The sequence below is a fragment of the Sinocyclocheilus anshuiensis genome, unplaced genomic scaffold (assembly GCF_001515605.1).
Source record: "Sinocyclocheilus anshuiensis isolate Anshui unplaced genomic scaffold, SAMN03320099.WGS_v1.1 scaffold730, whole genome shotgun sequence".
Lineage (NCBI taxonomy): Eukaryota > Metazoa > Chordata > Actinopteri > Cypriniformes > Cyprinidae > Sinocyclocheilus > Sinocyclocheilus anshuiensis.
The window spans coordinates 322,925-338,245 of record NW_015544160.1 but is presented as its reverse complement, the minus strand read 5'-3'; the positions used below and the strand labels follow the sequence as shown (position 1 = coordinate 338,245).

General features: G+C 34.7%; 1 protein-coding gene across 1 annotated transcript; it reads left to right on the top strand.

Annotated features, from left to right (window-relative positions):
• The first annotated feature begins 1,260 nt into the window (after positions 1 to 1,260).
• On the top strand, positions 1,261 to 15,264 carry LOC107695569 (uncharacterized). Its single transcript, XM_016495559.1, has 22 exons — positions 1,261 to 1,378; positions 2,651 to 2,802; positions 3,244 to 3,347; positions 3,591 to 3,783; positions 5,187 to 5,318; positions 5,507 to 5,650; positions 6,115 to 6,250; positions 6,317 to 6,470; positions 6,633 to 6,769; positions 6,991 to 7,102; positions 7,532 to 7,595; positions 8,006 to 8,212; positions 8,337 to 8,482; positions 8,586 to 8,704; positions 10,050 to 10,174; positions 10,416 to 10,513; positions 12,397 to 12,533; positions 13,021 to 13,145; positions 13,295 to 13,440; positions 13,652 to 13,754; positions 14,164 to 14,300; positions 14,852 to 15,264. The coding sequence occupies exons 1-22, from the start codon at positions 1,276 to 1,278 to the stop codon at positions 14,970 to 14,972; spliced, it is 2,895 nt and encodes a 964-aa protein (XP_016351045.1). The 5' UTR covers positions 1,261 to 1,275; the 3' UTR covers positions 14,973 to 15,264.
• Positions 15,265 to 15,321: the final 57 nt, after the last annotated feature.

Genomic DNA, 15,321 nt, shown 5'->3' with positions numbered 1-15,321 from the left:
AAGTTATGTTTTTGATATATTTTTAACAGAAAGCATCCTACTGATTTATATTATTGACGTGTGTTTCAGATGGAAAAAATATTCATATTACTTAAGAATTACAGATTGGAAAAATACTACAAAAAATTCATTGACATTGGGATTAAAGAAGAACTGGATTTTTTTGACAGTGTCAATGATGAGACCTTAAAAGGCATGGGTATGAGTTCTATTCTCAAAAATTTTTTTTTTTTTTGCTTTTTAAAATCTGTTCTGTTAATATCTATCATTTTGATACATCATAATGCACGACAGTATACAACAGGGCTGTCCAAACTCGGTCCTGGAGGGCCGGTGTCCTGCAGAGTTTAGCTCCAACTTGCCTCAACACACCTGACTGGAAGTTTATATGCCTAGTAAGAGCTTGATTAGCTGGTTCAGGTGTGTTTAATTAGGGTTGGAGCTAAACTCTGCAGGACACCGCTCTCCAGGACCGAGTTTGGACAGCCCTGGTATACAAGATGGTGTCAACAAAGACCATTTTATCTATTTATTAGCAATAAAGTGCACTATATTGGGACCATGTCAAAGTGTATGTTGAACTATCCGGGGTAAATGCCTTGTCAAGTAAAAAATATATGTATATTTTATCAATATTTTATATTTGATTGTAATAAATGAAAATCTAAAATGATTGGACGTGCATGTCTCCTCTCAAAGATAATTACAGATATGATGATAGGCAGTTCTAAATGGTCAAATCGGGAGGAGGTCCAACGTACAGTATAGTGGCTGGCATCTTACCTCACTCTCCCTACAAGTTCTCATGAAATTAATCAGCTCTGTATTGAATATTACGGGTCATTTTCTTTTTGTTCTGTTAAAAGATTTTTCACAAGCAGAGAAGAACCGGTATGTCAAAATGGTTGATTACCTACAAAAAATTGGCAATGCACCAATTTCAGAGATGCAAGGAATGCCTGTAATGAAGTCACTTAATTCATTTCAAATATCCTATCGATTTCCAAAATGTCCTGGGATACAAAAGATCACAGGTAAATCTTTATGGCCTACACACTTCATAAACATAATGTTGTTCCTCATGCTAAAAGACAATTACAGTAATAAGGGAACTGAAAGATGTCAAAACAAGATGCTTATACTTAAATTTAAGTACACATATTGCTAGAGTTATTTAGGGTGTATGACCTTTACTATAAAAAAAAAAGAAGTTTTTTTTTGTCCCATTACCATTGTACAGGTATAGATCCCTCGCAAAATACAGTGGAAGACCTGATGCTGCGCATCTGCCATGAAAACAAGCTTGACAGAAACATGTCTGTATGCCTTTACACTGCTGATGGTATGCCTTTGACCGATGACCCCTTTTTCAACACATGTAAGTATTCAAATGTTTTTGAAGATCATATTTAAACATTGTTTTATTTCGAATAAAGAGACAATTGTTTCCAGCACCAAATGTGGTGTCTTCTCATTAGCAGTGTTCATTTTATGGAGGACTGTTTACTGATCCTGGGAGAGTAGACTACAATGCCGGCTGTTCTGACTCACGTAAGTACGTTTTCTTTTATCATTTGCCACTGATGATTCAAACGCGAATTTTGAGCAGTGTAGAGTAACGTTAGTGCTTGTTTGTCATTTCTGATCACAAATGCAGACATGGTTTTGTTTACGCGGCGCGATGCAACACAACGCGTAAAAAGACAGTATAAGTCATTATAATCCGTAATTATGTCCCCACTGGATGCAACAAATGCCTCGTTTATAATGGGTTTTCATGATTTTGTCTTGTCGCTCCGGGAGACGGCATCAACAGTATGATGAGGGGCATAACATTTCCGTCTCACGCTTGAGGTATTCGGCCAATCACAACACACTGGATAGCTGGCCAATCACAGCACACCTCGCTTTTTCAGACCGATGAGCTTTGTAAAAATCGACTCGTTTCAAAAAGGCGGGGCATAGAGGAGAAACAATAATGTACAGTATGTGGAAAATAATGTGTTTTTTTAACTTTAAACCACATAAACACATTTCATTACACCAAATACACAAAATAATGCTCTTTTTAGCAGCATCATATGACCCCTTTAATAGATTTCTTTCCCAAATTGCATTGACTGCTCAGGAGTTGACTGCCCAATGTTTCAGGAGTTTAAGACACAGAATAGGACATGTTTATATAACTCTTTTATTTCTTATTTGGGTTTATGTATATGCTTTTTTTTTTAAGATTAACTGTTAGATGCCTGTGTTTGCTGTCACAGCTATGCAAAGATTTGTTTTCAAAAATAGTATTATAGCTTTTAAACTATTTCTTTTTATGGTTTTAAATCTGTATTTAATGTATCTCAAAGTAAAAAAAAGGTGGTTTTGTGGTGGATGTGATTTAAAAAAAAAAAATTATAATCTTAATTCAAATGATGAAGGATTCTGAGAGTCTGACAGTAATGAGTGTTGATTGTATTTGTGTATAGTTGGGAATTAAATTAAGATCAGTCCATATAAAAAAAAATATATAGTGCAGATATCCAGATCAAAGAGTTCACAAACTTTTTGTTGACACTTTATGACTTTCTTGCTATTATCAATTCTGCATGTTTTTCACTAATTTAATTTCTCTGCATGGTTTCTATCTTTATCATTAAAGGGTCTTTGAATGACAGACATATTGCAAGTGGGAGCGAACTATATGCCATATTTACACCAAGGGAAAATTTAACAGTGTTACCACCAACACAAAGACAGGCCAACATCAGAAATGAAGGACCAAGTGTCATCCGCTGTCACATAATGTTACAGGTACTGCTGGTGTATGATCACTTTAATCAAAAGTTGAAAATCTATTGATTCACCAAAACAAACCCCAAAGTTTCACATTTAGAAGGTAATGTTGTTAGTATCAAGTGTAGAAAAGACCAAGGATGGTTGTTATGCTTTTTGTTTTTGCTTTTTCCATTAACAGTGTAATACATCAAATGTAAACAGAAGAATCTACTGATTGCATTCTGTCATTTAACATGATACAGAATCATATTATAACCCAAAAGTCAAATCCTTTATATTTGTACAAATATACTTACCACATCTCCAGTCACCTCAGGAGCATGGTGCTCATGCATGAAAGTCATTTCATCCTTGTGACTCATTTACAAATGAGTTAAACTTACATGTGTTACAACCATCCCAAATCTCCTCTGGATCAACTTCAGTCATCTTATTTTTCTTATATTTGTTCAATAGGGGGACTTTGAAATCAAAGTTGACCTCGAAAGTGATACACTGAGAGATGTGACACTACGGCTTTCTCTCGAAAGCAATATACCAGCACCAGTTCTTCACATCAGGTCACTGATGATCATATCATGAGATTACATCATTATGTATGTGTGTGTGTGTTAAGACACAATATTGAAAGATTTTCAATACTTTAAACAATATAGTAAATCAGTAGTAAAAATATAATTACATGAACAAACATGTACTACTGATTAACTATATTGTTTAAAGTATTGAAAATCTTTCAGTATTGTGTTTTCCAAGATAACATAAGTAAATTACTCTTATATGTTGTTGTTTTTTTCCCACAGAGGCAAAGAGTATAATTATGTTGACAAACTAAGTGAACTTGGAATCACTGAGGATTCAGTTCTACAGTTCTTTCTGTCATCGTTTGATAATGAGAAACCAAGTCCAAGTCTTTTCTTCCAAAAAGATGTCTCACCCTCAGTGAAGCAAACACAGAAAGGCCTAAGTGTTTTTCTGTCAACGCTGTATGCCATTGTATGTTAAAATACTATCATTTCTATTTCGTCAAGGTCTGATGCTTGCTTATCTAGAACCTGGGTCGCCTAGAATGGGTGAATCCAAGTTGCAAACGATTCACAAATGCAGCTTCATCCACAAAGGTTTATTCAAAAATCCCAAAAACATAGCAGTTCAAAAACACAGTCCAACAGAAAAAAAGTCTAAATCAGTCCATAAACCATGTTGGTATATGTGGTTTACAGGGACTCTCCATAGGAGTAATGCTTTTTATTTAGTCATTTAGTCATTTTTATACTGTACAAACTGTATTTTCTATCCCCTAACCCTACCCCTCACACAAAACTTTCTGCTATTTTAGATTTTCAAAAAACTTTATTCTGTATGATTTATAAGTTTGTTTCCTCATGGGAACCAAAAAATTACCCACAAGGTCAAAATTTACTGGTATTACTATACTTGTGGGGACATTTGTTCCTCATACCATATAGGGAATACCAGTTACACACATCACACACACACACACACAATTTATAAATGTATGAAAAGCATATGACACCAGAATGATGAGGCACAGGTTACAATAGTAATCAAACAAGAAAAATAATTTAAATCAGTCTCCATCTGGTGGTTAACATGGTGAATAGTCCCAGATACTGACATGATATTTTTCAAGATTCACTTTCAAGATTCTCTGGTATTTAAACTACACAGGACTCACACAATCCTGGGGCTGTCACTTCTCTGATAGTGATGGAAAGATTTTGAGCAAGATAAAAAATGGTTTGTAAGAGGAATAAGAGGAGCAAGAAGTGGTCTGTAACATCAATGTATATTAACTGCTAGAACTCAAACACCATTCTTTGAATCTTATCAAAGAGTTTCATTTCAGTTAACACTGGAATATTAGTTGACACAATCAAAGAAGTGAGTCCAATGACATCGTGACGTGTGATAAGGTTAAATTCCAGAGAATCTAGATTCTTGAATTTAGAGTTCTTTAATTCTGCTCCTTAGGATCCATTGTCCTACAGTTTAGCTCCATCCCTAAAAAAATAAACAACTGTAGCCAATCATGTTAGTGTTATTTATATAGTCAAAGCTACGCGATAGCTTTTGCTTGTTTGAAAGACTGTTTCATTATTTATTTGGTTAGTTATTGGGTGAGTTTTGATGTTGTTAGAGACATTCACACTGATAGGATGATCAACTGTATCTATGGGCATGTCGGTACTCAAACCATGAGAACAGTAGAGCCAACTGCTCCACAGCTCACGTAATTACCAAAACAATGCAATAGTATCCATCTGTTTCTTGACAGCAGTTTTGATGCCAGCAGCTCCAAACTTCAGATAAAACATATTGCTGTATTTTTCAGTGCAACTATTGGTAACATTTTCTGTATTTTGTCCTATTCTTAGAAACATAGACACTGTGGAGAAGAATTTATGAAAGTGGTTGCATATATTCGGAGACTAAGTGGATGCAATGCTTTGGCTCAAAGTTTATTCCAACTGATCTGTGGGAACTTGCATGTAACTAGAAAACAAAAGGTAGACTATATTTTGTATAATAAAAAGTGTGTAAATTATTCAAAGAATGGGGTTGAATTTTAAATGTATTTATCTTAGTAATTTTCACACACTGATATAAAGTGAATTATTATCATTGCAATATTATCCATTAAATATTTAAGTCCAATCATAAATCTTAAAATAACTCCTTTATATTTTCATTTCAGATTGCAGTTGTTGAGGGTCTTTATTTTCTTTTCCGAGAGTTGTTACCAGGTCTTAATGAAAGATCAGGCCCAAAGGTCATTGAAGATGGTGATGTTTTTGAATATGCAAATATCTGCTGGGCTTACTTGATTGCTCAAGGACAGGTATGTTTGCAGTTTTTTTTTTCTTTCTTGACACAGCACATCATAAATCAGATAAGAACTGTTTTTCATTCCAGTAGCATGGAGTACAAGTACTGCAGCCTATTTCCCAATAACCAGACAGTAATGTGCATCTTAAATGACCACATGAACTTTATACATTTCACAACTTTGGATAACATTTGTGACAAATATTAAATAAAGCAAAAAGATAAGTTCTTTATCACACGTGACATTTTTAAAAGATAGATGATTCTGTTTTGAAAAAGTATATACAATTAATATTATTAATATTGCACAAAAATCTTTATCACTAAAAATATACTGCCTTGGTCTGTGTTATGTTCATAGATACTAGATTTACAGTGATGGTAGCAGCCACTCTAAAAAGAAAATAAAGTTTACTCAAATTTGTTGATTGAAACCACAATTCCATTTTTATCATTTTTTTTGTTTGTTTGTACCAGAATGAGAATAATGATCTGGAGAACTATGCTACAGTATCCTTGAAGGCTTATTCTGGCCAGCGGCTGTCTGAGCCAGTGAGAGTACCAGGGACACCAGAAATATTTGATCGGTCATACATACTGGAGAAAATCACTGGTAAAAGCTTGTTTTACCATCATCAGTTTATCACCACATCCGTAATGCTGTGAGCTTTTATTTTAGATGGTGTAAAAATTCCAAACTGTGATGAGGTGAATCTACTGGAGTCATCGATTCAAAGAGCTACAGATATAGAGAAAATTTTGCTTAGTCTTCCGGCATCATTTGATAGGTTTCCATTGTGGATCTCTTATAACAGCACCCCACAAGGTTGCAAGTATGTCATATTTAGGAGTCTTGAAAAAAAAAAACTATAATTACATAAATTGTTTATATTATAAATATAAATGTATTTTAATCTAAATATTGTATTTTAATAATAATATCATATTTGATATGTAAAACAATATTACATTTTTATACAAAATGCTTTTTAAAGCTTTCAGATTGAACAGAAGAAAACATTTTCAGACATGTTTGAGGATGTCAAAGAGTACAGTCACTTGATTGTCACACCACCCCTGCAACTGGCAAATATGGGAATAGAGGGACCTCTGCTGGTGTATCTCAGTGAAGGTCCAATTTTTTTATATGTTTTGAATGTTAAAAGCTAGACTGTTTAATCAATTGATTGATTATACTGTAAATATACAAGATAAACAACATCAATAGGAGATTTGCAATTAAGTTTCAGTTGCCCTACTACCAAAAACCTAATAAGATTTGTTTTCCTGTTTATATTTAGCAAAATATTTCAATAGACATTCATTCTGATCTAACATTATTTATCTGTATAGATAATCTAGGTGTTTACTTGAACAAAAACAAGGCAGACCGGTATGAGATTAAGGTTTTCGACTGTCTTTCTGGAAAAGAGACCACAAAAAATGTGAATGATCTGGCTAGAATGTAAGTATATCTACAGTTTAAGAGCTTTCCCCCATAAATAAAAGACAAGGGCTATATGTATATACTGTATTTACAGTACTTTGATAAATGCTAATAATGCTGGAATGTCTATTTGTGTTTTGGTCTGTGTGATCCTGCCCACTGTTTTAATTTGCCAATAGTATATCTTTATAGGTATTTGGCAGTAAAATAGGGTACTTTACTGCCAATTTAACCAATAGCCAGCAAATAAACACATTAAACACAATAAAAACATTGAAAAGCTTTTACATTAGCTGATCAACTTAAAGGCTTGTGTATTATATTATATATATATATATTAAATGACTTCATGACTGAGCAGCTCATTTAATCTTTTATATTTGTATGGTTTACAGTACAAATTGTATAAATAATAACTTTCTCCTTTTTCCAACCTTACCCAATCAGACTCAATGATACCAGAACTGACAACATTGTTGAAGTCAGTAAAACCCCTAAAGAGGCAGTTGTGGTAAGTACTAGAGAAGCTTTTGCAACGTTTACTACACTTTCAAGAGGCTATAATCCCTAACTGTACCAGGACACAGCAGTTTGGTACATGCTTACTTTTTATCACCAATTGGCCACAACATACTCTGTGCTGAAAAAGTAATAAATCCTTTCACAATACAGTTTTGAGGAAATATAAAAGAAAACCTTTTATTCACATAAAAGGTGTTAAAGACTCCGAGTAATAGACTTATTTAATCAGATTTTAAATCATTATTTTTGCATGTTCACTTATAAGTATGAAGTGTTGAATCATTTCAAAGCTCTATGGTTTCATAAAGTAATTATACAACATCAATATATAACTTAGAGTACATAATTTACAGGAACAAACAAGCTAATGCTAAATTAATTAATTAATGCTCCTATCAGGTGCTCTTTGATTCAAGTTCTTCAATGATGGAAGAATGTTATGACACCGCAAGTCAAATGAAGCGCATTGATGCTGTCAAGCAAATCTTTGACAGCTTTGCAAACCGAAGCATGTCATATGATTTTCAACATGTCATCTGCCTTGTGATGTTTAACGACAAAGTGAAAACTGTTCTTAAATTCACAGAAAATTTGGAAACCTTCAAGGTATTTTTGTCCTGATTATTACACCATTACCACAATTACAGAAAAAAAACTTAGTAGTAATGATAAATGCTATTTCTGTACTTTTTGAATCAATAATGTATTGCATATTAATTTTTACTTGTAGAAGCAAGTGCATGCTATTGAAGCATCTGGGTACACTAGGCTATATGATGCACTTGTTCGTGGTATCTCAGAGCTTGACAATATCAAGAAAAGATTTCCAGCTTGCAGATGTCGCATCTTGTGTTTGACAGATGGCAATGATTTCAGGTGTGTGTATTTGTGTATCTATTCCTATACTACTTGAATCGATGGTCTTAAAATGTACACCAACTAAAATGATTATGGATACTGTTTATTGTCTAATGTACAGTTCCATGAGTAATCCAGTCACCATTGCCAGAAAATTGATGGACAGCAATATTGTGGTTGATGCAGTTATCGTTGGCAAAGCAGATAACACTGTTTTACATGGAATCAGCTATGTAACAGGTTTGTGTGTTTGTATTAACATTTTTCTCTTCTAATCATTTTCAAGGCACAAAATTAACTCAAAATACTATTGTTTTTTATTTGAATTATTATATGATTTTTTATGGGTCTATTTTATAAATATATTTGGTCACACTACTATCAAACCTAAGGCAAGTTATTAAGTTTTCCCCATACATTTTAATGAAATGTTTTAGTATTTTCTGTAAGTAACAATACAAGTTGTAAAATGGATTTTTGGTAAACAAAAAGAAAAGAAACTTCCATAACCATAATTGCTTTTGACATCACAGTTCAGGACAGACTGTTGCTAGTTAAGGCCTTGAGACTTTATTTGTGGTCGGTTTAGCCTAAAAGTGTTTAGCCTATCAGTATGTTTGTCTGATTTTAGAGTAATTTATAGGCATTTATAACTCACATGCTTAGCTAAAAAAAAAAAAGAAAATTGTTCCAATGAGCAAAGATTTTAAATGCAGGATCCAGTCAAGCAACTGCCCTTGAAATAAATGGGAATTTATTTATTGTAATGAATATTGTAATGAAACTGCATGTTGACATGAAGGTAAAGGATCCAAATGCAGTAGTTTATTGAATGGGTAATCCACAAACGTAATCCAAAGGCAGGCAAAGGTCATATACAAATAGGCAATCCAAAACAACGACAGAGTAAGGGGCTGAGGCAAACAGAGTAATCCAGAAAACATGCAGAACAACAAGACCAGGAAGCAAGACACAGTATACAAGGCTTAGAATTGCAGCAATGACACAAACAAGACTTAGCAATGAATGAGAGTGAGAACCGGGCTTATATAGGGTGAGCTAACAATGCTAATGAGACACAGGTGCAAACAATGAAAAAAACAAACAAACAGGAAGTGAATGGTGGATGTGGAGCCGGAAGTGCCTAGTATTCTGGTGATGGGGCAGTCGTGGCCTAATGGTTAGAGAGTCGGACTTGTAACCTAAAGGCTGAAGGCACATGGCTGCCCACTGCTCCGGGTGTGTGTTCACGGTGTGTGTGTGTTCACTACTGTGTGTGTGTGCACTTGGATGGGTTAAATGCAGAGCACAAATTCCGAGTATGGGTCACCATACTTGGCCCTTGGCCACACGTCACTTCACTTTCACTTTCATGATTCCCTATGGCTGGGGGAATGAATCCTGGGCTGAGATCTTACACTTTGGGCACTATAGCCTCCTTGCACTAGACAGATCTGAGTTTAAACTGCTGTAGTTAAAAACTCAAAGAAGTGTGCACTTGTTGATGAAATCCATTTTACTGACTAAATTATTTCAACATTGAAAGAAGTTGACAGATCACTGTGGCTTTCTCTGTTGATTTTAGGTGGATATTGCTTTAAGCCTGAGAATGCAAAAGTTGCCCTTAGGCTATTAGAAACTGAAACTGTCTTGTCAATGGAACTGAGGGCAGAGAGAACAAGGGTACCTGTGTCTTCCATAAAAACTGAGGTATGAAGTAAAAGTCATGAGCTGTTACCTACCTTACATTACAGGTAATGGATATTGATATATTTTTAAATGAAAGTCTCTCTTTTAAATTTAGCCTGTACAGCCTCAGAATACTTGTACATCTGATAAAGAACCAAGGATTTCTGCAAATAACTGCAGTTATTGTGAAAAATATATATAACCATCAATATTACTACAAGATTAGAAATTAAGATTTTCTTCTTTCATTTGTTTTAAATAGGAAGACTTGACCGAAATTTTTGCTACCCATGGCTACGATGAAAGACCAGAAATTAAGCTTCCTGCTCAAATCACCGGAAAAGTGGCCAGGACAGAGAAGTATTATTGAGTGTCCACAAATTCAGACTACAAGTCCACTATTTATTTATTTATTTATTTAATTATTTTAAATATCACACAAGCAGGAGTGTGATATGGCTCTATCCACTTGTTAAGTCATGACATATCAAATACTGTTTCCAGGTCCAAGCCTTTACTCTGTTTCATGTGTGAATACTATTCATTTATAGTTAAGCTTTTAAAAAGTCACAGGGTTCTTTTAAGATCTAAAATGGTATTTGGACCCAGTAAAAGTTGCGTGATATACTTGACAAAAAATGGCCATGATCACAGTCTTGTTGATATAGAGCCATATTGCTCATCTTTGGTATCTCCTTTGTAGGCATCTTGAGTAAAACAGCCCCATACTTAACGAAGCACATACAAAACACCTGAACCAAAAGCGATGCGACCTGTTTTCAAAAACTGCAGAAGTTCCTCAGTTCCTCATCGTTACCTCAGGCCGCATTGCTCGTCGGTTGAGCCTTGTGATCAAATAAAGCAATATGCCCCAAAAAGCCATGGTTTACAGTAAATTTAGAACATCTAAGTGCCGTTGTTAGGCACGACACGGAGCAACAAAAAAGAGTTATCAGGCCTGTGAAACAAAACCAGTCCAAAGGCTATTCAAAACTAGCCCAATCATGTTTTTTTCCCCCAAGATTTTCCCCTCCATCTGTGGTCCCCTCTCTCAAAATCGCATTCTGGGAAATGCCCTTCAGAATGGTTTCCAAGCAACACAGAGACACAATGGTGCATTAATACCGAAGTAATGAGGTCACAGGTGTATGTTTCTAGAGTAAAGCTGTGTTCATGCCATGTCGTAATTACTGTAATTTCGAGATACTGTAACAACACGTGACATTCTACTCTGAGCTGTTCCATGTCCTTAGACTCGGAATTATGCATTTCTATGGCAACACTGTGGTAACTCCATTTCTATGGTAACCATTCACATGCTTGCAGAACTTGTACTTGAACTCGTGTAAATTTTAAAAGCTTTTTAAAAATTGCAGTGTACTTTTGAGATCTGAAATCGTGTTTGGACCCAGAAATTGTAACACGTAATGTCAGACTTGACAAACTGACATAGAGCCATATTGCAGACTGCAAGTGTGATACTGCTTTTGCCACCTGACCACCACAGATTGCCTCTGAGGATGTGGAACAGCTCAGAGTAGAACGCATGTGTTATCTCAGAATAACTATGACATGGCATGAACGCAGCCTGTCCATGTCCTCAAACTTAGAATTATGAGTTTCTATGGCAATATCAACATCAATGGCACCTAAATGAATCTGGGGCAGTCAGGTGGTACAGCTCTCAGAACATTGCCAGCTTTCAAGTTATAATTATGAGTTCTATGAGGACGCGAACACTTTGGCATTGATAGTGTTTCCATAGAAATGCATAATTTCGAGTCCGAGGACTTGAGACAGTTCCAAGTCACGTGTTGTCATCTTGAAATTATGGTAATTACGACATGGCATGAACGCAGCATAATTTACAATGGCTTCCAATATGGCTCAACCAATCATAATGAAGGAATCAATATAGCAATGCTTTTTTTTCTTTCCTGTAATGGTTCAGATTTATACTTCCCCTGCCAAAATTTTCACTGCCCACCACAAAAGTAAATAATAATTTAATCTGATACATGAAGACAATTGTTATCATTTAGAAAACACTTATATGGTTCTTTTCTTTAAAGAAATTCTAGTAAAAATGAATTGGTGTTCTAAATATTCTAGGAAAGTAATAATTTTAAAGATACTTTTAATTCATGAATTCCAAAAGGTGTAGAAATACTTAAAAAGTTATAGGGAATATCATGTAATTCTTTTTATTCTACATACTAATATACAAATAATTTCCTTATTAGTGTACTAAAAAAGAAGATACGGGAATCCAAGTCAGGCCGCTTCATGGAGAAAGATAAACGGATCTTAGAAGAACTGAAGAGTCTTCACTGTGATCCCCATCCATACTGTTCTGTGTATCCCTCAGAAACCGATCTCAGTAAGTATGATTAAATCTGCTTTTATGTAGTGGTCAAAATAAGACAGTTCATGCTATTTCTCCTGCTGTTAGATTTTCATGCATGAAATGTACCAATAGTTCCTAACATCAGTAATTGTGAATAATTTGATCAATAATTAAACAATAATGAACAATATCAGTAATTGGGGGCATACACCAAACTAGGTTGCTTATATATCTTTACAAAACAGTCCTAATGTTTTTGATACTCGACTCTTGAAAATGAAACATAGTCTAATATATGTAGTCTCACCACCTTACAATTTCTGTTTGTGGGTAGAAGCTTCTTTGATGCATATTGCCCACAGACGGTCATAATCCTCAAAAACCTGGCAGCGCATTAATTGGTTTGCATATCTGCCACTTCACCAGATAGCGTCAGTTGCTTCCTCTAATTAAATGAGGTAGTCAAAATTACACATTTAAGTATGTTCAATAAAGTTGTTGTCATGCAAATATATTTCAGCTTTTTGGAGGATTGTCATGAAAGGACCTCCAGAAACCCCCTATGAGAATGGAACCTTTGAGCTGTATTGTCAGTTTGGCCATGATTATCCAGTAAAGCCACCTGTTGTACGGTTCTATACTCCTGTATCCTTGAGCCTTAGTAGTGTCACAGTAATTTTCATAAACTGATTTCTGTTTTTCCATTAATACATTAAGAGTAAAGCATAGAACACCTTAGAAAAAAGTATTTCGCTAGCATTTTGTACTCTATAAAATCCTTAACTGCAGTACAGATTTACCATTGCAACATCAACAGTGTGGGAAGGATTTGCCACAACATTTTTGATCGAAACTACTCAGCTGATGTTACTATGAGAGAGATCTTGGATGCTGTATATGGACTTCTGATACTCCCAGAGGCTGACGATCCACTAGACAGGTAGCCTCCTTCTTCACCTGGTGTTTTTTTCATTACCACTTTAAAACTCTAAACGTTTTTTTATTATTCAATGGACTTAACAAATCTGATATAATCAGAACATACCACAGACAGAGACTAAAGTCCATTTAAGTTGTAAAATGCATTACATTATTTATTTAGCATCGATCTGTTTCTGTACATGTATTTTTGTCCACTATCGTATCGTTAGCATATTAGCAGAGGAATTCCTGACTAGCAAAGAACTCTATGAGCAAGCAGCTAAAGATGACACTGCAATAAATGCACATCAGTCCATGGAAACCATTGAAAAGGTAAAATCTTTTTAATTCCATTATTACCAACAAACTTAGCCCAGAGTTTTTGTCATAGAGAACTCATGTTTCTGAATTTTGAAGGACACTCAATTTCATTACTGGACAATCATACATTTTAAAATGTCTTAAGAACAAATAAAAATATATATTTTTGAAGTGGGATTAGAAAAGAAAAGTACTTGAGCAGCCCCTAGGTCAACATTTCAACAGGTTAAAACTGTACATATTTTATAACGTATAAGTCTGAGCTCTGTACACTTGTAGTAAATTTAATTGTGAATCATTTCTGTATGCATATATTTGTTAGGATATTATCCTGTTTTATGATAATAGTTATAAAAAACATTACAACTTTATGTAGGTATGTATGTATTTATTTATTTTTGCATTTCAATCTGTTTTTCAGCAATATATAGGTGAGAGCGATGTTCAAGTGCCTCCTCATCTGGTATGTCCTTTGTCAGGGAAGATGTTCATTGATCCAGTCAAGGCCAAAGGTGGATATGTGTATGAGCGAAGAGCCATTGAGGAACATCTTAAGACGTAAGTTTCAGTGGATTAGTGTCTGAAAAACTTGAGATTTATTCATAAGAGTGGTTTACAATTGATTTGTGTTAGTGCATTGAGAGTAGCTGAGTTAGATGCTCAGAATTGTGCAGGAATTGTCTCTCGTGGTTCTTACTGTTAATGTGGAGTAGCATCATCGAGGTACAGCAAAAGTCTGGGAAAGTGATTTTATTCCTTGAGGAAATATTATGGTACATCAAGGTGCCATTCACCCACTTTCTAAATGAAACTAAGATTTGCAAAAGGGGTGTCAGGCAGAGGGTGATGGTGAACATGAGTAACAGGGTTCCTTACTAGACAGAGGCCCACAAACAAGCTATTTTCATAAGCCATGATATTATCATAGCAACATTATATGGTAATAAAATGCTATTAGAAAGGAAGTTGTCTTGCATGCTCATATAAGAGGGATCTGATCTACCTGTGGTGGTCAGCAAAGGAAGTTCCTTGCTTTAATGTTGCCTTCTATATTGAGGAGGTTTATATAGTAGGAAGATAATAACAGACTTTTTTTTTAATTGTTGCAGGAACAATAATGATCCAGTAACAGGGAAGGCACTTAGTTGCACAGATCTTACTCAAGATAAGAACGTGAAAAAATCTGTTGTGGAGTATCGTACATCCCAGATAGAGGAAACAGATCGCTAAATGAAGTAGATACTGTTTTGGCAGTGATTCAACTGCACTATAATAATCACACAATCCTCTATCTATCATATTCATCCTTCATTCTCTTTTGATTGTGGAGTACAGCTTTTGCCTATTTCTTGTGTAGAAATTACAAAATTCCACTGTATATTATTAATTTGATATGTTGTACAATATTTTATTTATCTTTACTTATGTATATAAATATTTATCTTATTTAGAACTGATACATTTTAAAGGTATACAAGTGAGGTTATTATGGAAGCTTGGATTATGGAATCCCCCACAAGATAAAAAAAACAACAACTCACAATTCTGATATTTTTTGTGCAATTTTGAGTTTATATCT